The following is a 27,246-nucleotide window of genomic DNA, read 5'->3' as shown; positions in this document are numbered from 1 at the left end:
GGTACCCACGGTCGGGGTGGGGGAAGAGGGGAGCCTGTGGGCGGAGGCCAGCTGCTGGGTGCTGAGCGAGAGCTGGGGGCAGCAGCGAGGGAAGCGGCTGAGGGCTGGTGGGAGCAGGTGTGAGGACCTCCAGGTACTCAGACGGAAGCAGGGAGGTGCTGGGCGAGGAGGCGCCGGAGCCCAGCACGGCGGCGGCCAAGTGGAGAATGCAGAGGGAGAGGAATTCGCCCGGCGAAGCCACTCACCTTGCAATAACATTCAGACTGACTGAGGCCTACCCAGGAGCCGGGAGCGGGGCGGTTCACGCCCTCCCACTCCACTCCCAGAGACTCGCAGCCTCTGTCTAAAGGTACCTGAGAGGAGCGGCAGCCTGCCTGATCTGCAGAGGCCCCTGGCTCGCTCCGAGCAGCCTGATTGGAGGAGCAGGATGACTTCATCCAGCCCCATTCATCACTCTAGGTTTCCTGCCCAGCAGGGACAAGCTCCTCGGCTTGCAGTGCCTACAGCTTCCTCTCTGGCCCACTTGACTCAGGCAACCCGGGAGGAAAGGGTTCCGAGAACCCCCAGCCCTCCAGGGAAGAGGGGGACGGCTGCTCACGTTTGAGGAAGTGCAAGGATTTTCCTTCAGTCACGGGGGTGCACGGCTTCCCTGTGCATTTGCCAGTGCTAAGGCCGGCATGCACGCAACAGCAACAGCAGCAAGGAAACCAGGTTTTGCTCTGTTGAGCCCCTGATCTTCCTACCATGGAAATTAAGAGATCTCAGAGATATATCTCCCAACCAGAGAGAACACCTAAGGAAAAACAGACCCAAGCACGCCTCAGTACCACCCTCCTATCGTCTTCCCCTCCCACCAGCTCCTCCAGCAAGCTGATGGGGTAAGGATATTAATTCCTTCCTGCCTGTGCTTTTCAGATCCCAAAAGGTTGAGGTGAAACGGGCTCTGATTGCTGCAGCTCCTTTTTTTCAGGTAAGGAAACGAAAGCTCAGAAAAAAAGCCACAGGGCAAAAGCAAGAACATTGTCTTCTGGTGCCTCTTTCCACACAGACCCCTTCTCATTTCCCTCCATCCCCCCACCCCCAATCTAGCCCTTGGGTCACAGAAAAACCCAGCAATGGAAAAGAATGAAGAAGATGAACTCAACAATACTACCAGCTGATACAACACTCAAGGGTCTGGCTTAACAGCAGGAGCAGTAATAGTGACACCTCCCACTTGTCCAGGACTCCATAGCTTACAACCTGTCTGCAAATCATTACCTCCTTGGATACTCACAGGAACCCTGTGAGGTAGATCTTATTTTCCCTCATTTAAAAGATTATTGGGGGGCCAGCACTGTGGTGTACCAGGTTAAGCTGTTGCCTGCAATGCTGGCATCCCATAAGGCCGCCGGTTCGAGTCTCTGCTGCTCCATTTCCAATCCAGCTCTCTACTGTGGCCTGGGAAAGCAGTGGAAGATGACCCAAGTCCTTGGGCCCCTGCACCCATATGGGAGACCCAGAAGAAGCTTCTGGCTCCTGGCTTCAGATTGGCTCAGCTCTGGCCACTGTGGCCAACTAGGGAATGAAACAGCGGATGGAATACCTCTCTCTCTCTCTCTCTCTCTCTCTCTGCCTCTCCTTCTCTCTCTCTGTGTAACTCTTTCAAATAAATAAATAAATCTAAAAAAAAAAAAAAAAAAAGATTATTGGGGCCAGCGCTGTGGCATAGTAGGTAAAGCTGCTGCCTGCAACACTGGTATCCCATATGGGTGTCAGTTCAAGTCCTGGTTGTTCCACTTCCAATCCAGCTCCCTACTAATGTACCTGGGAAAAGCAGGGGAAGATGGTCTAAGTGCTTGGGTCCCTGCACCCATGTGGGAGACCCAGATGGAGTTCCTGGCTCCTGGCTTTGGACTGGCTCAGTCCCTGGCTGTTACGGCCATTTGGGGAGTAAACCAGCGGATGAATGATGTCTCTCTGTCTCCATCTCTCTCTGTCTCTCTCTCTAACTCTGCCTTTTGAATAAGCAAAATAACTCTTTAAAAAAATTATTAAACTGAGATTCAGAGACATTAAATGACTTGTCCAAAGTCACGAGCAGAGCCAACTTCCTCCTCACCGAATCCAAAGCACTCATCACTAAACACCAGCTCTCAATTTCCTTGCCACTTCACTTTTCCCATCTCAATTTGCTCCCAACTCCCGCAGACTCGGAATATAAAACCACAGCGTCACCTCCCTTGAGACCCCGTTTGTAAGATGGAAACTTATAAGAGAGCGTATTATCAAATTTTGAGGACAAAATCTTAGAACATCCAGAGGTTATAAAATGGAACAAATCCGCATACAGTGAAAATTGCTTTTGGACTAAAAAGAATCAAATTTTCTCACATTCACTTTATTTAGGCAGAAAAGTAGACCAAGACACCCCACCCAAATTTTAATTCAATCATCTGGGTTGAAATAACAAAGAACATTCTTTCAAGCCATCAAAAACATAGACTCCATCACTTCTCCCTCTCCTAGTCCCTCTCATCCAAATAAAAAGGACAAAGATGAGAGTACAGATTGCATATCCCTTACCCAAAATGTCTAGGATCAGAGTGTTTTGAGTTTTTTTTTTTCTTGATTTGGGAATATTTGCATGGGTTTTTATCAGTGAAGCCTACCTAATCTTGAAAACCTGAAATCCAAAATGCTCTGAAATCTGAAACTGAAGTAGAATTTAGGTCAACAAATGGCTCTCCTTCACATTGCTGGTTTTTTATAAACCCTGGGCCGTGGGCATAGAAGCAATGACCTTGAAAGGGCTGAGAGGCTTTGCTGGCCCTGCAGCAGAGGTGACCCTCCACACAGCACACAGAGCCACGGTGCTGACACCGTGCCACTCCACACAAGCCCCTTCTCTGCTCAGAGCCTGTGCTGTTCCTTCCGGCTAGCGCTGTGGCCTGCGGTCCTGCCTGTTCCTGGGCTGGCAGGCAAATGTTCAAACAGATGGAGAGCAGAAGGAGAGTGCCCACAAAGGAGGATGTTCTATTTTGTCAAGTCACGCAGAGATCAGACCATGTTCATTTAAAGGGCTCATCCAGGCTCCCAAATGACCAAAAACACTGACCTACTGGGTTCTTAAAGAACCACCACACCGCCCCGGATGGCGAACACTCACGGACAGTGTTTAGGGGAGCTGCGCAGCCAGAAGCCTCTGCATGTATTTTACAAAGCAATTCACCTGTCCTGAACTCAAAGCAATAGGGACAGTGCTGTGGGCTGCAGAACAGACAACCTGGGAGGTGGGGGGTGGGACAAGAGGAAGGGGACGCTGTGAAGCTTTAAGGAGAGAGTAGGGAAGAAGGAAGGAAAAGAAAGTGATGCTAAAAGAGAAACAGGGAAACAAAACAACCTGACCTAACATTTCTTCAGTTGAGTCACTGACTCCACACTTTTTCCTCCAGGGCCATTATTTGTACTGATCATTTTAGGCTGGGTATTGCTTTCCCACTCTTCAAGCACTGCACCAAGTTAAAGAAGGAAAAACAGCACCACCACGCTTCTGAAAAGAGGCTGAGGAATTGTGCAGAGGAGTACGGGGAGGTATATGGGGGGGACAGGGACCTTGGTCCCCTTAGCCCAGCTCCCAAACTGGACACCGCACCTGCCTCACTTGCAAAAGCCTCTGGAAGCTGGTGGGGCTGCCAGAAAGCAGGGGAGGCTGTTTCAGAGCCAGTTCAGACCAACTTCCCCTGCTGCACTCTGGGAGATGTAGTTCTCTGCAGAAGCTGAGGGTGTGCGGCCATGTTTGCATCGCTTCCCTGGCCGGCGTGCAGCCTCAGGGCCCTGCCTACCCTGAGATTGCAAATCAGGATCAGATGCCTATGCCAAAAAATGTGAACTGCTTTCTCTCTAGGGTGGCGGAACAGGAAAAGGTTCTCAGGATCACAGCAGGATTTGATGTGAAGCCCCCTCTGCAGGGATGAACAGGGAGAAAGACAGAGAGGGAGAATGAAGGAGAAGGAGGGCTGTGTGTGTTTCCCCATGAGTGCGTGCAACTGCCTGGGTGGTTTATCTCTCGCTTGTTAGCCATCAGCTAAGGCAGCTGATCTGAAAGAGCATAAGCTTGGATTCTAACTCAGCCACTCACCATCTGTGTGACCTTGGGCAAGTTACTTAACCTCTCTGTGCCCGGATTTCTTCATCTGCAAAACAGGGATCATAATATCCACTGCTGAGCGGTTATTTAGACTGACCAAGATAACATACTTAAGGACTAAGACTTGGGGCTGGCACACAGTAGATGCCACGTCAGCGTTAGCTGTTTCATTTTTTAAATCTGGTTTCCTCTGTTCTTTCTCTGGGTTAGTGACCCCAGAGAATTCTAAGGCCCTCTCCTCTCACCGTCACCAGAGTTGATGATGGGAGGCGTGGACAGCAGACAAGCCATCTTGCTGTACAGGTGAACTAAGACATCAAGAGACAAAGGCAAACAGTCACTAGAATGAGGAAAAGACAGAAAAGGAAGCAGACACTACAGGAATACTAAATGGTCTGGGCATTAAGGGAGGCTCGTGTGGGTGGGGGCGGGGGCTTAGTGGGAGTCCACATGAAAATAAAAGAGAAAGAAAGGAGGTAAAGAAAATTAGGGAAACTGACCAGGTCATGAGTGGGAGGAGAAACAACAGGCAATCAAAGAGACAGAGCGCAAAGGCTGTGCCTCCAGCATCATAGCCAAGCTGTGGACCAGAGAAGCCGCCCAGCCTCAGAGGAACTAGATGAGGCAGCTACAGCAGCCAAAGTCAAGTCTGAGTTGGTCTTGCCAAGCTAACGGCGCTCTCGAGAAGTCGGGGTGGTGGGGTGAGTTTCTGTAGCAGTCAAGGTGAGAGGGGGACAGAAAGTTCTAGGAGAAAAGGAGTCGCTCAGATGCTAGGGCCACTCACCTGCTGTATTACACCCTGGGCTGTGAGGAAGATGGCCTGAGTGCTATTCAAGTGCAAGACCTGCTAGCTGGACATTACGGGCACCCCAGGCCCTTGGCTTCCCAGGGCAGCCTGCTCAGACTAAGGGCCCAAGCTGCTGGCCCTGCCCTTCTATGTCCTAGTGCCTCAGGTATACAAGACAGGTAGATGGTCTGAACAGGACTTGGTGCCTCAAATTCATGCAGACACTTAAAGCCCCAAATCCCCTGTAGGAGTTCATAGAGCAGCCGGTGCTGTGGCATAGCTGGTTAAGCTGCCACCAGCAGCGCCGGCATCACATATGGGCGCTGGTTCAAGTCCAGCTGCTCCACTTCTGATCCAGCTCCCTTGTTAATGTGCCTGGGAAAGCAGTAGAAGATGGAGCAAGTGCTTGGGCCCCTATACCCACGTAGGAGACCCAGAAGAAGATCCCAGTTGCTGGCTTCAGCCTGGTCCAGTCGTGGGTATTGCAGTCACCTGGGGAGTGAACCAGCAGATGGACGATCTCTCTCCATCTCCCTCCTTCTCTGTAACTGTGACTTTCAAATACATAAATCTTTAATAAAAAAAAAAAAAACAGCTAATGGATTAAGAGTAAAAGCCGATCCAATTATGCTGCTTAAAGGTGGGGCCTTTGGGAAGTGACAGCATTGAATCATGTTCCTAGGGTGAACCCCACGATCAGACCATGATAGCTTCATAGAGACAGACCACAGTGAGGGGAGAAGGAAAGTGTGTACCTTGTGTCTTTCCACTTCCTGGCTTGCCATGCACCCCTTGTCGGATGCCAGGTCTTGGAAAGTAAACCTCCCAAATTGTAAGCCAAAAGAGACCTTCCCTCCTACACTGCTCCTCTCGATATTTTAAATAACAGAAAGCTAACACAATAGGCCAAGGGGAGACCCACCTTCCTGAGTTGCTAGCAACTACTGAGACTCCCACAAGCCACAGCAGTGCGTGTGATTACCTGGGCCTTGGTCTCAGAACTGGACAGGACAGTAGCACTGTGATCAAAATCTACAGTCCAATGGCCTGGTTCAAGTTCTATTTTTTTCTAAGATTTCTATTTATTTACTTGAAAGGGACAATTACAGAGACAGAGAATCTTCCATCTGCTAGTTTACTTCTCAAATGGCTCAGTGGCCAAGGCTGGGCCCAGACTGAAGCCAGAAGCCAGGAGCTTCTTCCAGTCTCCCAATGGGTTGCAGGGGCCCAAGCACTTGGGCCATCTTCCACTGCTTACCCAGGCACATTAACAGGGAGCTGGATCAGAAGTGGAGCAGCCAAGACTTGAACAGATGCCCACTACACCGCAGCGCCGGCCCCTAAGTTCTAGCCCATTATTTAATACCTTACGTAAGCTTAGTAATTAATTATTTAGTACCTTATGTAAGTTAGGAAACCTTTCTAGGCCTCATTTTCTTATCCATAAGTAGAAGTCCTAATATTATTTCACAGAAACGTGGTGAAATTGCGATGAAGCACAGCGTCTGATGCAGAGGAGGCACATTCAAATGTGTTAGCCAAAATAACGCTGTCTTGTGACTCCAATCTTGCGGCACTCGGGGTTGAACAGTGGTGCTCCCTGAGTTTCCCCAATGCTGTGAGCCATCTGCACTCAGAGCCTGTGCAAAGTTAGCCATGGTTACGCAACTCCTTCCCTTACCTACCATCCATCTCCAGGCACAATCACACCACTTCCCGCAGGCAGCTGGCCCCCGCGCTGTACATTCAGATGACACATTTGTCCAAGTGCTTCCAAAATGGAAAAGATCATAATGCATTTAAGGCTGCCACTCCTCTGCTCTGGGGTTTCCTCCAATGCCTGCACTAGTGTTCCCCAAAATCCCACAGCCACATTGCAAGGGACTTCAGTGCTCACCTCACCAAGGTTCTGAGGGAGAACAGCAGGGAAGCTACAGGATTAAAAGTCCAAGGGGTCGGCAGGGAGGGGTTGGGGAAACAGCCCAATAATACTGCCTGAGCTTTGTCCCGTGCGTGGTGCACCAGAGCTGCCCAGGTTCCCACTCCCAGCAGCCTGGGGAGGCAGGTGCTGGGAGCAGAGTTAGGATGGAAAACGTAGGAATTGTCTGAATGCCTGGACTCTACTACATGCCGGCCACTGGGGAGACCCTCAGGTGACTGCTGCTGAAGCTGAGAGAGAAACAAGCAATGGGGGCGCAGAGACACTATATTTGCAGATCCTTGGCAGTCCGGACAGTAGCAGCAGCCTGGGGACTGTGCCCGGGAAACAGTGGCTGGTGCGTTACCAGGGGACAGAGAGAAGGGTGGAGGACATTCGTAGCCCACGCCAATTTCTAGAAGGGCTCTACCTGCTGCTTGCAGAGAGGTAAGAGTAAACTCAGTTCCACTCTGCTGCATGGGCATTAATAGTGAAACCAAAAGACATCATCAGAGATGTTGCCCAGGGCTGACACTGTGGCCCAGCAGGTTAAGCCACCGCTTAGGACACCAGCATTCCATATCAGAGTGTTGGTTCAAGTCCCAACTGCTCCACTTCCAATCTGGTTTTGCTAAAGCACTTGGGAAAGCTACAAATGGTGGCCCAAGTACTTGGGTCCCTGCCACCCATATGGGAGATGCAAATGGAGTTCCTGGCTACAGCCTGGCCCAGGCCTGGCTGTCGTGAACAAGGTGATGGAAGATATCTCTCCATGTCTGTCTGTCTGTCTATCTCTCTCTGTCTCTGTCTCTGTCTCTCTCCCCCTGGTACTTAGTCTTTCAAATAAATAAATCTAAAAAGAAGAGAGAGATGTTATCCAAAAATATGTACCAGAACTTCCTACCTATATCTGATTAAAGTCCCAAGTCGTTTCTCAAAAACAAGGTATGAGGAAACATATTCAAGAGTGATTAAAAAGAAAAAAAATCATTTCACTCTACGGCATATTTAACTGGATCATTCAGAACCAGTATTCAGTATATTCTCTCTGAGTCATTTTTCTCCTTTCTCTTATTCTGTTTGTTTTGAAGGTTTCCAAGAGGCAACCTTCAGTAAGAGACTTCTCACTAACCTCCACCCCTGGAGTTCCAATTCTAGGAACCTGGTAAATAAAGATCCATCAGGGGCAGGCAGTAAAGACAACACTTGGAACACCCGCATCCCATACTGCAGTGCCTGGGTTCAAGTCTGGGCTCAGTTCCAGAATCCAGCTTCCTGCTAAACTGTACCCTAGTAGGCAGCGGGTGATAACTTGAGTACCTGGATCCTTGCCACCTGTATGTGAGATTCAGATTGAGTTCCTGGCTCTCAGCTTCAGCCTAGTCCTAGCTGTTGAACCAGCAGATAGGAGCTCTCTGGTTGCTTGTCTCTCTGCATTTCAAATCTTCCTTTTTTAGAAGGAAGATTCATGAGATGCAAGGAAAAGTAGGTTCTACACAGGGCCCCAAGTGCCCTAACAGCCACAACCCTACTTGAGGAAGAATGAGAGCGTTACAGGTAGAACTTAAACTCTGGACTTGAATCCTTGCTCTGACACTCACAAGCTTAGTGCACAATCCAAGCCTCCTCTAGAAAGAGTAGAACAGTAATAGTAACAGAACTTTATAAGGTTGTTTTGATAAAATGAGAACACACGGAAAGTGCAGCATTGAGGACACAGTAAGTCCTCAAAACAGCAGCTCTTATTATCACAGGTGGAGTCTCCCTTCTCTGAAATCCTTGGGGATCTCGGTGTTTCAGGTTTTGGAGTTTTTTACATTTTGCAGTTTTTGCATAGATTTTACTGATTGAGCATCCGTAATCTAAAAATCCAAACTCTGAAATGCCCTAAATCTGAAACTGTTGGAGCATCATGTCAGCACTCAAACAGCTTCAGCTGTGGGAGCATTTGAGATTTTTGATGTTCAGATTAGAACCACTCAACCTGTCACAGTAACAAAGAATACCTCAGAACTCAGATGTTGTTCCCACGAACTAGGCACACAGACACATCGCGCTGTCCTGGATTCACTGTTCACATGTGCAGACTGGTGAGACCTTCTTCTAATTAGCGGTTTCTTTGCTGAAAGAGACCCCTGTTAATCTCTCATTATGGAAATTATTCAGAGGCAGATAATTCATTTGATACAAAGTCACGGTTGGGAAAGACGACAGTCATATGCCACTTCAGCGACCCAAGTCTGTACTCTCAGCCAGATGCAAATTCATCCAGCATTTAAGGCAGCCAGAAAATGCCGGCAAGAGATCCGTTTTTCTTTGAGAAGGCAAGGAGCTGAGCACGTGAAATCATTCTCCTAGTTGACCCCATAGCACATCTGTCAGGGAGTTTCTTTTTTTATTATTATTATTCTTTAAAAAAAAAGATTTATTTATTTATTTGAAAGGCAGAGTTACAGAGAAAGAGAGAGAGAGAGGGAGAAACAGAGATCTTCCATCTGCTGGTTCACCCCCTAAATGGCCCAACAGCCAGGGCTGGGCCAGGCTGAAGCCAGGAACTTGATCTGGGTCTCCCACATAGATGGCAGGAGCCCAAGTCAGTAGACCATCTTATGCTGTTCTCCCAGGCACATTAGCAGAGAGCTGGGTCAGAAGAGGAGCAGCCAGGACTCGAACCAGTGCCCATATGAAATGCTGGTGTCACAGATGGTACCATAATGCCAGGTCCCATTCAGGGAGTTTCAAAAGTCAACCAATTGGGGCTGGCGCCGTGGCTCACTTGGTTAATCCTCCACCTGCGGCACCAGCATCCCATATGAGTGCCAGGTTCTAGTCCCAGTTGCTCCTCTTCCAGTCCAGCTCTCTGCTGTGGCCTGGGAGGGCAGTGGAGGATGGCCCAAGTGCTTATGCCCTGCACTGACATGGGAGACCAGGAAGAAGCACCTGGCTCCTGGCTTTGGTTCTGTGCAGCGCTGGCCGTGGCGGCCATTTAGGGGGTGAACCAACGGAAGGAAGACCTCTCTCTCTGTCTCTCCCTCTCACTGTCTACCTGTCAAATAAAAATTAAAAAAAAAGAAGTAAATAACAAGTGACTTTAAAAAAAAAAAAGTCAACCAATTAACTAGGAATTTCCAAAGTCCAAACCTGAATGCAAGGTATTAACTCACCCATCCTGGTCACAGACAGTGCTACCCAAGGAGGTGGCGCACAGGGAGCACTCACAAACCTCCACCCTTCCAGCCCCCATCTCAGATGGAAGAGTTTCACCTTCAGACTAAAAAGAAATGGCAGAGAGAGAGAGAGAGCCCAGCAGTGAATTCCTGTGGCTCACATGCTTTGAGGACAAGAAGAAAAGAAGCATTGAGTAACCCTGAAAGCCGGTGACAGATAAGATGCAAAGATTAATTTAATTACACGCTCTTACCCCTCCCACCTTTCACCTTGCTGCAGAATGGTGATTCTTGGGCTATGGAGAAGACAGGTGAGGGACAGCACAAGCTGTGTCCCCAGGCTGTGTGCAGAAAAGGCTCAACCCATCCTATTAAACTGTGTACTTGACACCAGCTAGAGCAGGATCAAGGAGGCTTGAGGGCGGGGGAGGGCAAGGGCATGTTTCTCTTTGATGGCCCAAGACCACCTGCATCAGTATCACTTGGAATATACCTTAACTGTGCAAATTCCTAGGCCCACCATAGTCCACAGTGTGTCCACCCACTGGTTCACTCTTCAGATGGCCACAATGGCTAGGGCTGGGCCAAATTGAAACCAAGAGCCTGGAATTCCCTCCAGGTCTCTCATGTGGGTAATGAGGCCCACTTGGGCCATCTGCTGCTGCTTTCCCAGGCACATTAACAGGGAGCTGGATCAGAAGTGGAGCAGACAGGACTTCAACTGGTACTCACATGGGATGCCAGCATCACAGGCAGCTGCTTAACCCACCACCACAGTACAAGCCCCTTCGCAAGTTACAAGGCTGAGGAGCACTGACTTAGAATCCTGGTCACCTAACGGGCTGTTGATTATCAAGGGCCCATGAATTCTTACCCATGGCAGACCAGAGAGAAATTAGAATTTATATATTTACTTTTTATCTCATTGTTTTGAAATTTGTTGCACTATATTATATACAAAACATTTAGCACAAAAGTCCTTATATGCAATTCAGACATATATATCAGTAGTACCAACTCAAAAAATTTTTACTGATAGCTGTTTGTACCCAGGGTGGAAGATCAGCCTCTGTCATAATGGCTGCTTAAAAAAAATTTTTTTTATTCATTTGAAAGGCAGAGTTACAAAGAGAGAGATCTGCTGTCTTTTGGTTCACTCCCCAAATGGCTGCAACAGTCAGGGCTGGGCCAGACTGAAGCCTAGAGCTTCTTCCAGGTCTCCCATGTGGATGCAGAGTCTCAAGGGTCATCTTCCACTGCTTTCCCAGGCACATTAGCAGGGAGCTGAATCGGAAGTGGAGCAGCTGGGACTTGAAACCATGGGTTGGCGGCATTGCAGGAGGTGGCTTGATCTGCTAGGCCACAAAGCAAGTCTCACAATGACTTTTTCAATACCTAGATGTTACGCAAGGAGTGACCTCTGCAGTGAGTGCTGAGAGCTTCCACTGTTAACCAGTGAGTGGCGGAGAGGAGCACCCTGATGTTTTGTCCCCGACTTCATCTGGCTGCACGCAGCAGGACAAGGCTGAGGTTGGCTTCTCTGCTTTGAGCCTCCACGAGTCGTCACCCACTCACACTCCTTCTCCACTATGGCTGGTAGGAGGATGGGCTTTCTCCCAGCAGGAAGCACAGAAGCTGGGGAATGAAATTTACCATCCTTCCTGCCAGTTGTCCAAACCTAAATCCCAGTGTGGCATCAGCAGAGACAGAATAGTTTGCTGAGCTATAATTAACACATCCCCCTCCTTTCTCAGGCAGCGAAGCAGAAGTGCTAGAGTCGGAGAAACAGGGAGCAGGTGACGGTTACACCTGCAGACAGTTCTGCTGACAGCAACAGAAGCAGCAAGGACCGCCAGAGAGGAGCTACAAGCTGGGAGCGCAGGCAGGAAAGGGGGAGACAGGAGCACCCACGTGCTCATGCACCCCGCTCTCCAAAGGCAGAGCCTAATCCAGATCTAAGTAGGGTTCTGCTCTCCAAAGGCCACATGTGCTATCCTCCACAAGACCATGTGATGCCCTGAGCACGTGGACCAGAAAACACAAAACTCATGCAGGGCACCAGTCACAGGTCAAGCCACTTCCATGACCAATGATTAACAATAGATGCTGGGGCCCACGCTGTGGCATATCAGGTTAAGCCGCCGCCTGCAGTGCCAGCATCCTATATGGGTGCCTGTTCAAGTCCCAGCTGCTCCACTACCAATCCAGCTTTCTGCTATGGCCTGGTGAAACAGTAGAAGATGGCCCAAGTCCTTGGGCCCCTGCACCCGCGTGGGAGACCTGGAAAAAGCTTCTAGCTCCTGGCTTTCAGCCATTGCAGCCATTTGGGGAGTGAACCAGCAGATGGAAGACCTCTTTCTCTCTCTGCCTCTACCTCTCTGTAACCCTGCCTTTCAAATAAATTAATAAAAAAAAAAAAAAGAGTGGACAAGATGCTTGCTTCTGCCTTTAGCAAGACAAATGTGCTGACCCCACTCCTTTGAGTTTCTAGTTTTATCTTGAGAATAGACAGATGGAGTTACCTATCCCACCCCTCCGAGGACTGTTCTGAACAGGCTTGACAGGATTACAATCCCAGCCTTCGACGGGTTTTGTCCCCGCCCTCTGAATAATCATTGTTAGCTATTTTTCTGCTCACCCAAACTGTGTTTCAAAGACCCCACCTGGGTCTTCCTCTCTTTGGAGCCCCTCTCTCGACTGCTGCAGTGGTACATTTCTAACTTAAATAAATTTTGCTTTGCTCACTGCCTTGTCCACATGGAAATTCTTCTTCCGTGTGAGACAAGAATCGGGTTGGCCTCCTTTCTTCGTTGCTGTTTCCCGTAACGCTGAGAGCACAGGCTGTTACACAGAGGTCACCCTGTGCGCTTGGCCGGCTCCTCATGTGGCTCTTCTTTCTGCTTCTCTGCCATGTTGAAGCAGGGCCAGGGAGCCCTCACCAGGATGCTGACAGCTGTCTGGTCTCTCCAGTCACCAGGACCAGGAGCCAAGCACACTTCTCTCTTCTTTAAAAAACTTACCCTGCCCGAATTAGTTCTTTTAACAGCAACACTGAAAGGACTAAGACAGCAGCCTCCCTGAGACAGTGACCACTCTCACATGGGGAAACTGAGGCTGAGGGAGGGAGGCAGAGCTCGAGTCTTCTCCACCCATGCTCTCTCCTGCCCCATACTGCCCTTCCCGGGATCTGAACAAGACCATCTGGGACCCCTCAGAGTTATTCACAGAGGGACACGAATACGGCACCACTTGAACCAAGAGAGTCTCTTCTGAGATGCGCCCTCCTCCAAGCCAGCTGGACGAGACACACCCCTCTTGCCCACACTCCCCAAGGTCCCAGCTGGCCACCTGCATGTTAGGAAGCCAGTCTACACACCTGCTGCTCTGGGGTCCTCACTCCACTCTCAAGGCTGTTCTGGGCTTCTCACCCAGAACACTACTCACCAGTACTGCGAGGGGATGGACAGGTTAATAGGCAGTTAGGTTGGTCCGGGTCAGAATGAGGAAAGGTGAAAACTGTTAAGATGGTGCAAAATGCTCGCTTCTTCCCAAAAGCTGCCTTTACCAAGACCAAGGAGCCCATCCCACCCTTTTGATGCCTCTTTTGTTTTAGCTGCGCAAGCTACACAAGGCAAATATTACAAATCTGGCCTTTTGATAGGTTTTGTCCCCACCTTCTAATTGATTTTTATCTGGTTCTTTTTTTTTTTTTCTCCCCCCAAAAAACTGTGTGTGCCTAAAAGACTCCACTGGTCACAGTTCCTCTCTTAGAGGCCCCTCCCGGCTGCTGCGGCAGGAAGTTCCTGACTTAAATCAATCTTGCTTTGCTCTCTGCCACTGTTTGTTGCACCAGTACCAGTATGAGGAACAGAGTTTCCAGGACTGGCGTTGCCTGGCAGTCAACCTCCTCTCAGTCATTTCTAACTTAACTGTGGAGCACTTCAGTAAGTGCATGAAAAATGCGATGAAAAAAGAAACTTATTCCGGTGCAAAGAATTTTTGAATCCTACCTATCCAAGGGACTTCAAAGGATCTTGAAAAAGTTCATGGAAAATGCACATTTTGAAAAAAATGTTTCATGGATTCCAACTTTTTGCAGCAGAATACACTTATCTCTTAACTGTTTTCCACAAAGCATTTGAAGTACTCTTGAAAGCTCTCAAACCTCCCAGCCCTGGCTCAAAACTCACCTTTTACATACCTCCCAGGCTTAGCTTGAGCCTACCGTCTGCTGACAATAACCAAGGAGAGTAAAAATGATTTTTGCAGAAGTGCCACCTGAGGCCGTCCAGGAGGGCTGGGGAGTCTGTGGGCCCCTCAGACGTAAGTAGAATGTCCACAAGCAGGCTGCCAGCTGTGGCTAAAAAGCCTGTCTCCAGACCCACCGGCATCTCCCCCACTGCATGTGTGAGCTTGCAGCCTTAAATCACACCTTCCCAGGGTGGGTGCAAACTTCCACCCAGAGCTAGCAGAGGAGGGGGCAGAGCCCCTGAGGAGACAGACTATCTCCAGGAGATAACCCCTCCACTATATCCATGAGCCCCAGTCTAATCAACATACAGCATGAAATCCCATCCAGTGGTCACCCCCACTAAAGGACCCAGTGAAGAAAAGCAGTAATGCCTTAAAAACCCAGGACCCTTCCTAACAGCCAGTGTCCCATGCGGGCACTCCGCCTGGTCTCCTCTGGGACCAGACACTTTTCTCTGTCACTTGCCAATCAACTAAAAGTTTCTTTTCTGTCATAAATAAAAGTTTCTGCCTCTTTGCAAATTGCTTCTTGGCTGCTTATTTATACATTAAGCTGAGGAAAAGAACCCACAGAACTCGTTCCGGCAACCGCCTTGCCCTGCGCGACCACGACCGGTAATACCACCGCCAGTAAGCGACAGAGCCAGGATTGAGACTAAGGCCTTTCAGTCTTCAAAGCATTCCTGAATCCACACACTCACCAACAAGAAAATCTTGTCCCTGCTACCTGAGCCGCATCATAGGAACAGAGAAATCTCTTATTTTGTCATTATCTGTTCAGTCCCTGTGCCCAACTGAGGTCTAGCCACAGAAAAGCCGAGACTCATCTACCCCAGACTCATCTCATCACATGAAGTCAGTCCCCACCCTCCCCATGCCACCCTGAGAGCCCCGGGGGGAGAGACCTCTTCTCGGTCGACAACTAAAGGTCGGTGGGCATCCATGCCTGCGACCCTGTGTGTCACAGGGGGAGAGACAGGAGAGACCCCAAATCAAGGAATCTCCCAGCTCTAGCCCTGCTTGCCTTTGAAATCCATTTAGCCTCTTACCACCCTCTTCTTCCTTTTCTCTCCTCACCTCACATGCCCCATCTTCCCTTTCTTAGTGTCGTGTTTCTCTTCACACCCCAAACAAGACTGCCCATTCAGTTTAAACACCCCTGTCTCTCTCTCTCTTTCTCTCTCTCTCTCTCTCATGCCTCCAAGCTTCTGCATCTAACTCTGTCCCAGCTGCTGTCTTCCTCCTCTGGGGACCCTCCGCCCCTCTGCTTATCACAGATCAAGGCACAGCACAGTCAGCAAGAAGCCAGGGACAGGGGCCCACCCTATGCCAAAGTGTCCCAAGCCTGCACTGTGCACCCGTCTTGGGGTCAAAGTGCTCAGCAGCTCAGTACTCCTAAGAAGTGACCACATGTCTTAATGCCCCAAACATCTCACTCTTCAGCAGCTACCAGTGGCCAGGAACTATCAACACCCCTCCGAGACACCATGCTGCTGCCCAGGGGACCCTACCCTGGGAACACACTGTTCTCTACAGCACTTTTCTCTTGGGCCCTTCGCCAACTCAGCTACTTTGTCATGAAAGGAAAACAATGCCCCACGGCCAGTTCTGAGAAAGCACCTGGAGAGCCAAGCCACCTTTCTGTGAGGCACACAGTGGGCTTGGGCTGCCAGCCAACAGCCCACCCACCTGCCCACTTCTCCTTTCCCTTCAGCCTCTTGCAACATTTCTGCCCCCGTCCTGGGCACCTGTCACTTGGCACAGGACCTGGAATAGCTCCGAGCCAAGCCCCGAAGTGCTCCTGCCTCCAGGAAGAGCCCCAGGCGATCCCAAGCCTGTTTGCCAGTGCCCCCTGCCACCTACTTGGCTCGGAGAGAGGCCAGCTTCTTCCTCAGGGAGGAGACGCGGTAGTGACACGCCTGCTTGACAGCCGTGCTGCAGGACACTGTCTCTGAGCACACGCTCTGCACCATGCTGGGCTCAGGGCAGCACCGGCCACATGGCAGCTGCGACCTCACTCCAGGGCTACGTCCACTCGCTGCCTCTGCAGCTACCCCAGCTGTCGACCGTGGGCTCCGGCGCCGTCAGCTCTGCCCAACCTGCAGTCCCACGCAATACTACCCAGGCAGGTGGAGAGCCCAGGGTGGGAGAGCTTGCCGTTCTGAGCTACCAGGATCCCCTCTGCCTTCAGCCCAAGCCATAGCTCCAAGCAGAGACCTCCTCCATCTTTCCACATCTGGCGGCACTCTGGGCACTTGGTCAGCTTCCTCTCCTCAGTCCTAAGACAGGGAGGAGGGAGCTGTACCTGCATGTGATGTCAGCTGCTGGCACTGGCAGCCAGGGGAGGGCCGGCGGGCGCCGCTCCCAGAGGGTTTGCTACTTGGCTCCTTCCTCACAGTGAGGGATCACCTGAGTGTCTGCTGGGCCATGGGGAATTCAGTGGCCAGGCAGGTGGATGGGGCTACAGCGCTATTTGGGACTTCTGCTGCGATGGAGTAAGCAGCACTGACAAGACCCCTTTTAATAGGAAGCTACATATCTCAGCAGCTACCCAAGAGCCCGTGCAGAGGGCCTGCAATCTAGCCCGGCTTCAGCGGCTGAGGCTTGCTCTTTGATCCCGTGTGCCACTACCTTGGTTTTGCCATTTGCTCATTTGTGAAGTCCAGAAGCAATCGCTGAGCACTTTGCCCAGGACCTAAGGCACAGCTTCTGTTCTTCATGATCTCATCAATTAGTGGAGAGACAGAAAAGTAAGCAAAAGAGTCACAACATGGCAAGACGGCTTACCAACATAATCCATAAAACAGGCACGGTCCAGTCCCAGCTCTGCTTCCAACTCCAGCTTCCTGCTATTGTGCACCCTGGGAGGAGGTGCTGATGGCTCAAGAACTTGGGTTCCTGCCACCCATGTGGCAGGCCAGGGTGGAGATTCGGGTTCTTGGCTTTGGCCTGGCCCAGCTTTGGCTGTTGCAGGCTTTTGGAGAGTGAACCAGCAGATGCAATACATTTTCTTTCTGTCCCTTTTCTTACCTACTCCTATCTCCTTCTGTGAGGAGTCAGATGGGCTAACAGGCAGTCAGTGGAAATTGGGGTGCATTTCCTTAGGAATCTCCCAATTTTACCTTGAGAATAGCCAGGGAGTGGTGATCCCTTCCTCCTGTGCTCACAGTTTATTGTGAAAACAAGTTGCCTATCCCACCCTTCTGGGTGGCTTTTTGTTTTATCAAACAGGATAAAAGATTGAAACCCCTGCACCGGCTGGCGCCACAGCTCACTTGGCTAATCCTCAGCCTGCGGCGCTGGTATCCCGGGTTCTAGTCCCCGTCGGGGTGCTGGTTCTGTCCCGGTTGCCCCTCTTCCAGGCCAGCTCTCTGCTGTGGCGCGGGAAGGCAGTGGAGGATGGCCCAAGTGCTTGGGCCCTGAACCCCATGGGAGACCAGGAGGAAGCACCTGGCTCCTGGCTTCGGATGGGCTGCAGCGTGCCAGCCGTAGTGGCCATTTGGGGGGTGAACCAACGGAAGGAAGACCTTTCTCTCTGTCTCTCTCTCTCACTGTCTAACTCTGCCAAAAAAACAAACAAACAAAAACAAAAAAAACCCTGCACCACCAGCCTGGAGGGGAGGTGGATTTCCTCTCTTGGAGGCCCCTCCATGCCCCTCTGGCTGGAGGTCTCTGACTGTAATAAATCTTACTTTTAAATCTCTCTGCTTGCCACTTGCAAACTCTTCTTCCAAGTGAGACAAAGACCTGAGGTAATAATATTCTCACCTGTAACACTCTGACTGCCTTCTTGCTTCTAAGATACTCTCTCTCCCGATCACCCTGGCTTCAGTGGGTAACTTTTAAATTCCTCCTTCCTTTGTCTTTTGTTTAACCTTTGTCAATCCTTAAACTCTCGCCTCAGCTAGATTCTCACTGACATGTTCTGCTGGAGTGACTGTTTCCAGACAAGGACTTTTGGTTCTGCCACCCGAGCTGCCACCAGTATAGCCAACCGCTTAGTGTCTCTCATCACTTGCACACTCCCTAAGCACTGTATTCTAAGCATCACACACACACACGCACACACACACCCCCATATTCAGTCCTCTCAAGAACCCTATGAGGGATGAACTATTCTACCCATTTTACAGATGAGGAAAGTGAGGCACAGAGGTGAAGTGACTTTGCCAAGATAGCACAGCCTGCAGTGGAACCACAATGAAACCAGTCAGGTACCGAGCCTCCAAACTTTGCTGCCCAAGCTGGAAACCTTAGGTTCATACAAAACAACCTCCCTGTTCCTGAGGTTAGGTTTTCTGTCAAATATACCTCCCCAGTGTCTTTTCGATCCTCATCACCCTAACTCAGGCAAATGCAATTCTGGTCTGAGCTTAAATGTTGCCGTGTCAGTGAGTCTCCCTATCCACCCAACTAGAATGGCCCCAACCCCTACTGAGCACCCTTTTTCATTTTCTTTATAGCAATTATTACTACTCCATGTTTTCTTATTTGCTTATTGTCTATCTCCCTTCCCTAGAAAGCAAGCACCAGGAGACAAAACAGTGGTTATCTTGTTCATAGCTGCGCCCCAATGCCTACAGAGTGGATAACAAGTAGTACAGGTGGAATATCCCTAACTCCAAAATCCAAAACGCAGAACTTCTGAGTGCTGACATGAGACCACAAGTGGAAAACTCCACACCTAGCCTCAAGTGATGAGTCACAGCTGAAACACAGATGCACTAAAAATACTGTATAAAATCACTTTCTTTTATTTTTAAGATTTATTTAAAAGTCAGAATTACACAGAGAGAGAAGGAGAGGCGCAGAGAGAGAGAGAGGTCTTCTATCCCCTGGTTTACTTCCCAACTGGCCGCAACGGCTGGAGCTGTGCCAATCTGAAGTCAGGAGCCAGGGGCTTCTTCCAGGTATCCCTCACAGGTACAGGGACCCAAGGACTTGGGCCATCTTCTACTGCTTTCCCAGGCCATAGCAGAGAGCTGGATTGGAAGTGGAGCAGCCAGGACTTGAACCGGCACCCATATGGGATGCTGGCACTGCAGGCGGCGGCTTTACACTATGCCACAGTGCCAACCCCTAAAATTACTATGTGTGTAAGGCACACAAGAAACCTAAGTGAACTTAATTTTTAGATTTGGTCCCCTCCTCAACATCTCATTGTGTGTATGCATGTATTCCAAAAGTCCAAAAATATCAAATCTGGCCGGCGCAGCAGCTCACTAGGCTAATCCTCTGCCTGTGGCGCCAGCACCCCGGGTTCTAGACCCAGTTTGGGCACTGGTTCTGTCCCGGCTGCTCCTCTTCCAGTCCAGCTCTCTGCTGTGGCCCGGAAGTGCAGTGGAGGATGGCCCAAGTGCTTGGGCCCTGCACCATAACTATGCCTTTCAAATAAATAAATAAATCTTTTTTTAAAAAAAATAATCAAATAAAGTCCATGTCTCTCACTGGGACCAAAGTGATTTTTTTTTCTCTCAAGTTATCTGGCAATAACGTGGTGCTATGGAGTGAATGTTTGTGTCCCGCCCTGAAATTCCTGTGTTGAAATTGTAACCCCCAATTCAATGGTGTTATGAGTGGGACCTTGGGAGATGAAGAGGTTATGAGGGCAAGGCTTTTTTTTTTTTTTTTTTTTGACAGGCAGAGTGGACAGTGAGAGAGAGAGACAGAGAGAAAGGTCTTCCTTTTGCCATTGGTTCACCCTCCAATGGCCGCCGCGGCCGGCACGCTGCGGCCGGCACGCTGCGGCCGGCGCACCGCGCTGATCCGATGGCAGGAGCCAGGAGCCAGGTGCTTTTCCTGGTCTCCCATGGGGTGCAGGGCCCAAGCACCTGGGCCATCCTCCACTGCACTCCCGGGCCACAGCAGAGAGCTGGCCTGGAAGAGGGGCAACCGGGACAGAATCCGGCGCCCCAACCGGGACTAGAACCCGGTGTGCCGGCGCCGCTAGGCGGAGGATTAGCCTAGTGAGCCGCGGCGCCGGCCAAGGGCAAGGCTTTCAAGCATGGGGTTTGTGAGCCTATAAGGGGCTGAAGAGAGATCAGCCTGAACTAAAACACCTTTTCTCAAAATCTCAGGGGTTTCCCACCATCAAGAAAGAACACCTACTCCTAACCACATCAGGATGTGTGGCAAGACCAGGCACCTGCCCGCCTGGCCCAAACTCATGTCTGGCCACTTGTTAGTGTACCCTGCTGCTAGGACATGATGCTGCAGCAACTCTGAAGTATTTGTGGTTCCTGAACAGGTCCAGCTTTCTCACGCCTCCGTGCTGATGTACTTCTTGTTCCCTCGCTGGGAATGCGGTCCCTGTGACAGACACCTACTCATCCTCTAGTTCCCGGCTGATGCACACTCTCTCTGGAGTCTTTCTGAATATTCTCCCAGGCCCGGCCTCCTCACAGGCAGAGGGGCTGTGTTATTTCTGGGCAAGTTTCTAAACTCTATTAAACCTCAGCTCCCTACTCTTTCATATGGAGATAACAGCACTTGCTTGATAGGGCTGTTCAGAGGATTATATTTAAAAATGTAGGCAACAGGCCAGCAAAGTGGCACAGGACATTAAGCCACTGCTTGTGACGCCAGCATCCCATTTCAGAGGGCTGGTTCAAGTCCTGGCTACTCTGCTTCCAGCAGCTTCCTACCAATGCAACTTGGAGGGTGTGGGGAGCAACTGGGAGCAACTCGGACTAGACTAAGTTACTGGAATTAAGACTTATTCTATGCATCTGCTCTCCCACAATATGGCGCTGGGAGAGGAGAAAACAGCTTCTACGCAGCTGCCTCTTGCCAACTTGAGTGATGACCTCCAGGAGCTGATCCTGCTCCTGATTGGAGGAGAGCAGCGTACTCGGCGTGTGGGTAGCAGAGTTGGGATTGGTGGAAGAGGACTATAAAGGAGGAGAGAGACAACATGCACCAGGAACATCTGAGGGAACACCTGTGCAGCCCCCGAGAGAGCCGGCCGGCGGTGTGCCGCTCCCCTGCGGAAGTGGGGAATGTGGCAGGGGGAACCACCCTTCCACGGAGGTGGAAGGGACGGTAGCCAACCCGGGAAGAACCAGCAGCAAACCCGGGGAGGGCCGAGCAGACGAAAGAACAGCGCAGGGTCCTGTGTCGTTCCTCCACGAAGACGGGGAGCGACATAATGGTGCCGTGACTCGGATATGAAGCCTAGGCAGGGTTTAGTGTCGTTCCTCCATGAAGAGGGGGAGCGACAGAGGGCAGCAGATAGCTCCAGCATTTGGGTCCTTGCCACTCATGTGGAAGACTGGGACAGAGTTCCTGGCTCCTGACATTGGCCCATCCCCCCCATGGCTGTTAGAGCTCTTTGGGGATTAAACCAGCAGAAGGAAGAGCCCTCTCTCTCTCTTGCTCGGTCCTACGAGATCCATTGTACAGGCTTAGGCAAACAGTAAGCACTTGGTAAACAAATTCTTAAGTTTTATTACCTTACACATAACTCCATATATCAATTCTTACATTGTGCTATACTTGCTTATTTACAAGTATATCTCCCCATGAGACAACAGGGCTCTTGAGGGGAAACAGTACACCTACTTAACCCTAGTGCCTATCTATGACATTTGCAAGTGCTCAACATGCTACATGTTCTTTCTGCTTCTGCTTCTTCAAGGACAGGGTATAGGCCTGTAAAGAAACAGTAAAATCTCCCAATAGCGAAAACAGTACTAGAAACTACTATTATTAAGTACCTACTAAGTACCAAGTACCCTACATACATTACCTCATTTATTCTTTACTGAATAATGTGACAGATGTAAGATTTACAAATGAGAAAACTAAGGTTGAATAAATCTAGTAATTTGCTTTAAAAAAAATGCAGTTGGGGCAGGCAGTCAGCCTACTGATTAAGATGCTGGTCTCCTACATTAGAATAACTGGGTTTTGCAGCTCAGCTCTGCCATCTGACTCCAGCTTCCTATTAACGAAGACACTGGGAGGCAGCAGTGATGGCTCAGGGATCAGGCTCCTGCCACCTATATGGGAGGTCTAGAATGACTTCCAATCTCCCTGCCTCCACCCTGGCCCAGCCCCAGCTGTTGCAGTCACTTAGGGAGTGAACCAGCAGATGAGAACTCCGTTTCTCTCCTCAAAACAAGTCTGTGTGTCTCTTTCTATAAGCTCTTACAAAATGCCCCTTTTCTTTCTTTCTTTTTTTTAAGGTGTTATTTATTTATTTATTTGAGAGGTAGCATTACAGACAGTGAGAGGGAGAGAGAAAGAGAGAGAGGTCTTCCATCTGCTGGTTCACTTTCCAAATGGTCACAATAGCCAGAGCTGAGCTGATCCGAAGCCAGGAGCCAGCTTCTTCCGGGTCTCCCACATGGGTGCAGGGGCCCAAGCACTTCCACTGCTTTCCTAGGCCATGGCAGAAAGCTGGATTGGAAGAGGAGGAGCCGGGACTAGAACTGGCATCTATATGGGATGCCAGCCCTGCGGGTGGAGGATTAACCTACTGTGCCACAGCATGGGCCCCACTCATTTTCTTAAATGTGCACTATGAAAAACAATTTTTCATGGATTTCATTTTTTTGCATCAAAATAAGTATGTTTAAAAATTTTCAAATTTATTTATTCAAAAGAATGATGTGTTTTTTTTAAAAGCTTTTAAAAAGATATATGTCTATTCAAAAAACAGAGTGACATACATAGAGAGAAAGAGACAGAGAGATCTCTCATTGGCTGATTAACTCCCTAAACAGCTACAAAAGCCAAGGCTGGGCCAGGCTGAAACCAGGAGCCAGGAACTCCGTCTAGTTCTCTCTCATAGGTGGTAGGGGCCCAAGCACTTGAACCATCTTCCACTGCTTTTCCAGGCACATTAGCAGGGAGCTGGGTCAGAAGTGGAGCAGCCAGGACTCAAACAAGCGCTCCGAAATGGGATGCTGGTGTTGCCAAGTGGTGGCTTAACCAGCTGCACCACGATGATGCCCCCCAAAATAAATTTATATTTTAATTCCGGTTTTTCCATGAATATTTTAAAGTACACTCATATTAAAATGGATATCTGGGGACTTTAAGTTTTTTAAGTGTCCCCTGACTTCATGGCTGAGTGTCCTGGAGCCCATCTCTCATATATGTTGGGGGAAGTTATGTACTGTACCACTAGAGATCTGGGGGAGATTACCCCCACCTCTGAGACAACCCCCACTTCCCAATAAGTGGATTATTTTCCTAAAATCAACTCTGCTCCCTGAAGCCACACCTGGCCAGGACTTGCCTGTCACTGTGCTGTTCCCCGGGGCCTTCCTTCAGGACAGATCGCTGACGTGAACAAGGAACCAAACTCTACCAAGTCCCTAGGGTCGGGCATCATGTGGAGGCATTTCCCCCACTGCCATAGGCACAGCCACGTACTGCACGTTCCCGTTAACGACTGCCTACGTGACAGTGGTCCCAAATATGTCCTACTGATATCACAGCCATCTAAATTGTGCAAGGACGCTCTGTGGAGTCTGCACAGAAAATCTCCCATGCACTTCTCACTAAGCAGCACGTGCCTGTTGTAGGACAGCTACGCCATCTCTAAATATATTCATTCTGAACCTTCTGCAGACTAGAGAAAGAAAACCCCAAGTCTTAGGAAGCCAGTGGAAAGTGTATCTTATCTGTAGGGTAAAATTTTCATCTTTGAAACAGAAAATCAATGTTAATTTTCTTTGCCTGCTCTGTGGAAGGAGCTCTGATTGTGAAACTGACCCATGGACTGCAGAATTAGAAGCAGCCACAGAACAGGGTCCATGTAACCAACTGCATGCCTAGCCGTTTTCGGGCTCTGATACTCACACCTGCTCCGCCTGACTCCCGGGGAGCGACAAAGAGTGAATGAGATGATGAGAGAAGGGCCTGGCCAGCAAAGGCGAGTGGGCTGGGGGAACTCTCTGGCCACTTCTGGTTCTGACAGTACAGCTGCTGAAATCCACAAGGCTGTGCTCTGGGGACTGGGAAGCTGCCATCAGATCAGAACTGATGGAGGCATCCTGATAAGAACAATTAGCCTGGGCCCCTGTGGCCCCACGTCTCCATATCCATTCAGTCTAAGCTGATGGGCTCCACAGTTCATTCTGGTTAATAACAAACAAATAACTGAGAACCGGGGCAGAACTCACTGGACTTTTTAATCTAAAGAGAAAAGGATCAGAGAGGTTCCCCACTCTGGCCCAGGACAGAACTCCCTTTGACCCACTGGCTGGCTTTAGCTTGAACACCTATATGGAGTGGAGAGCTATTAATTTGCCAGCCTTCTCTATGCAGCTCAACTGTAACACATGGAAGTTCTTAATCTGAAATCCCCGTGGCTGTAACTTCTACCCCCAGCTCTATTTCTTAGGCCTTCAGATACTTAAACAGTACTGTTAACATTCACCTTAAATTTTCTTCTCTAAGCTAACCCCCTTTCCTTCAACAAAACCTTATAATAACAAAGTTATCAACTTGACCTTTCTTTTCTGGACTCCAATGCATCTACACTCACTTGGTCACAATGCGCTAGATACAGCCAAACTAGGCCAGACTCCAGATTTTTTTTAAAACATACTTACCTTTTTTTTTTTTTAATTTATTTATTAATTTGAAAGAGTTACAGAGAAACAGACAGTGAGAGATCTTTTATCTGCTGGTTCATTCCCCAAATGGCTACAAAAGCTGAGGCTAGGCCAGGCCAAACCCAGGAGCCTGGAACTCCATTCAGGCCTCCCACATGGGTAGCAGGGGCCAGGCACTTTCCCAGGTGCGTTAGCAGGGAGCTGGATCAGAAGCCCAGCAGCTGGGACAATGCTAGCATCACAGACAGCAGATTAGCAAGTAGGAGTCTCCACGTTCTCACTGCATCCTCTCCACCTGGCCTCATTTGCCATTGACCTCTGAACACATAAAATCCAAACCACCCAGGCTGGTGGTCTGCTGCCATCTGACACCCACGCTCCATTGCAGGCCACACAACTTCCTTAGTCACCAACTACAAGCCCTTCTCCCCTCAATTCACACTGTCCCCGACTTGTAAGGCAAGACCCAAGTCCGAAGCCCACAGCAAAGTCTTTCCAACATACATGGTTTGCCACACATTGACTTTTCCCACTTAGATGAACGTCCTGCCTTTGTAATCTGTCTTTAAGCGAAGAGGTCTAGCACTCTCCCATTCCTCTGCACTTTCCCAGAGTTCCCGCCCAGGATATAAATGTGTTATCGGGCAAACATTGCACCCTCTCGCCTGCAGCCTCTGCCCCTCCTCCCCGTCATCTGCTCTTACCTTTCTTCCCGCGCTCGAGGGCTCAGGAACCTGCTGGCATCCTCCTCGTGGCTGCTCTGCAGGCTGCTCTGCTGGCTGCTGGGGAAAGACACAGGATGTGAACTATTAACGTGCAGCTCTTTCTCAATCCCAGGAGAAGGTCATTTAGACCTCAGCCAGACAACGAAATGCGGTTACAAAATGTGAGAGGCACAAGTTCCCCCGTGCGAGTTTAGCATGGCAAGTGCAGCACCGGTCAACGGCAGAGGAGACACAAGACACAAAGCAGTGAGAACTCCACCCATCACACACAGGGCCTGCCTGCTCCCAGATCCAATGAAAGAGCCCGCCCTGCCACCGTGCCCCTCCCTGGCTAGATATACTCACACCTCCCTCCAAAAGCAAAGCCCTAGCAATCTCTGATGGGATAGTTAATAATCCCATTTCCCCGCAGCTCCCCCAGAGGTCTATCTCTAGGAACTGGTGCAGCCTTGGAAAGGAAGGAGTTTGGAAGGGAGTGGGGGGGTGGGGAATTCTAATACACCCTAAAGCTTCCTTGGGTCAGGGGTCACCTGGTTGGCCTGAGCCTCCAGGGAAGGCTGGGGGAGGGGGGACAGAAGAAGGAGTGAAGGGTGAGTCCCTGGGCTCCAGAAAGCCCTGTGGACCAGATGCCCCCGAACTCCCATTCCTAGTCAGTCCTGGAAGAAGCCGTACATGAAGGGCATGTGCAGGAAAGCAGCATTTCAATAACAAGGGAAAGAACAGCTGTTCAGACACCCGAGGACGTGAACGGTCTGTGCAGCTGAGGGTTAAATAATTTTTAAAAAAGATTTTATTTATTTATTGAGAGGTAGAGTTACAGACAGAGAGAGGGAGAGACAGAAGAGAGAGGTCTTCCATCCGCTGGTTCACTCCCCAACTGGCTGCAACAGCCGCAGCTGTGCCGATCCAAAGCCAAGAGCCAGGCAGGAACTTCTTCCGGGTCTCCCATGCGGGTGCACGGGATCAAGCACTTGGGCCATCTTCTCCTGGTGATGGCTCAACTGTTGGGTCCCTGCCACCATGCGGGAGACTCATCAGATGAGTTTGCAGCTTCTGGCTTCAGCCTGGCTCAGCCCTTGCTGAATCAGTAGATGGGAGACGGACCTCTCTCTCTCTCTCTCTCCTTCTCTGTTTCTTTCTCCTTCCCCGTATCTTTCAAATGAATAAGAAGTTATAGAGATCAAAGCAAAAAAAATGGTTTCTATTGCCATCAATGTCACTATAACCAAGGCTACAGTGCAAACAAAACTTTCTTTGTTCTGGTGCACTGGTCTCTATAGACTATAGCCTACTGCTTCAACCAGAACAGGGTAGACTATAAACTCTGAATGATCACGTGGATGGAGCAAGTGCCTGTTCCAGGGCTGTACACTCTCGGCCAGGAGATCATATGACATTTTGTGGTGACAGTTGTAACCATGCCCTCAACATTCTGTTCTTCCAGCAAGAAATAAATGACTTAGAAGCAGTTGACATCAATCCTCACACACACAAGAAGCCACACATACACCCACCAGAAACCACAGTAGTGCCTCGCACAAGGCTCCAGCTGCTTGGCTAAGTGTGCACACAATCCTTTTCACTTTCCTTAACACAAAGCACTGTTTCACGGCTCAGTCACCCATTCCATTTCACCAGCTCTTGTGAGGGGGACAGGCCTATTGAGAACTCCTCATAACTAAACTTCACTATGATGTTGTC

The 27,246-nt window shown here is 49.8% G+C and overlaps 1 protein-coding gene across 13 annotated transcripts in view; it reads right to left on the bottom strand.

The window, feature by feature from the left end:
* Window positions 1–27,246, bottom strand: part of GRAMD1B (GRAM domain containing 1B) — a 272,813-nt gene that overhangs the window by 111,573 nt on the left and 133,994 nt on the right. For 9 of the 13 annotated variants that reach the window (XM_070047529.1, XM_070047520.1, XM_070047533.1 and 6 more), the window contains one exon: window positions 25,525–25,602. In XM_070047529.1, coding sequence (XP_069903630.1) covers window positions 25,525–25,602 — 78 coding nt within the window. Of the gene's footprint in view, window positions 1–245; window positions 322–25,524; window positions 25,603–27,246 lie in introns of those variants that run through there. The other 4 variants (XM_070047531.1, XM_051819265.2, XM_070047580.1 and 1 more) reach the window with 3 other exon arrangements.

Source organism: Oryctolagus cuniculus, chromosome 1 (assembly GCF_964237555.1).
Source record: "Oryctolagus cuniculus chromosome 1, mOryCun1.1, whole genome shotgun sequence".
In the NCBI taxonomy this organism is placed as follows: domain Eukaryota; kingdom Metazoa; phylum Chordata; class Mammalia; order Lagomorpha; family Leporidae; genus Oryctolagus; species Oryctolagus cuniculus.
This window is presented reverse-complemented; position numbering and strand designations above follow the sequence as displayed.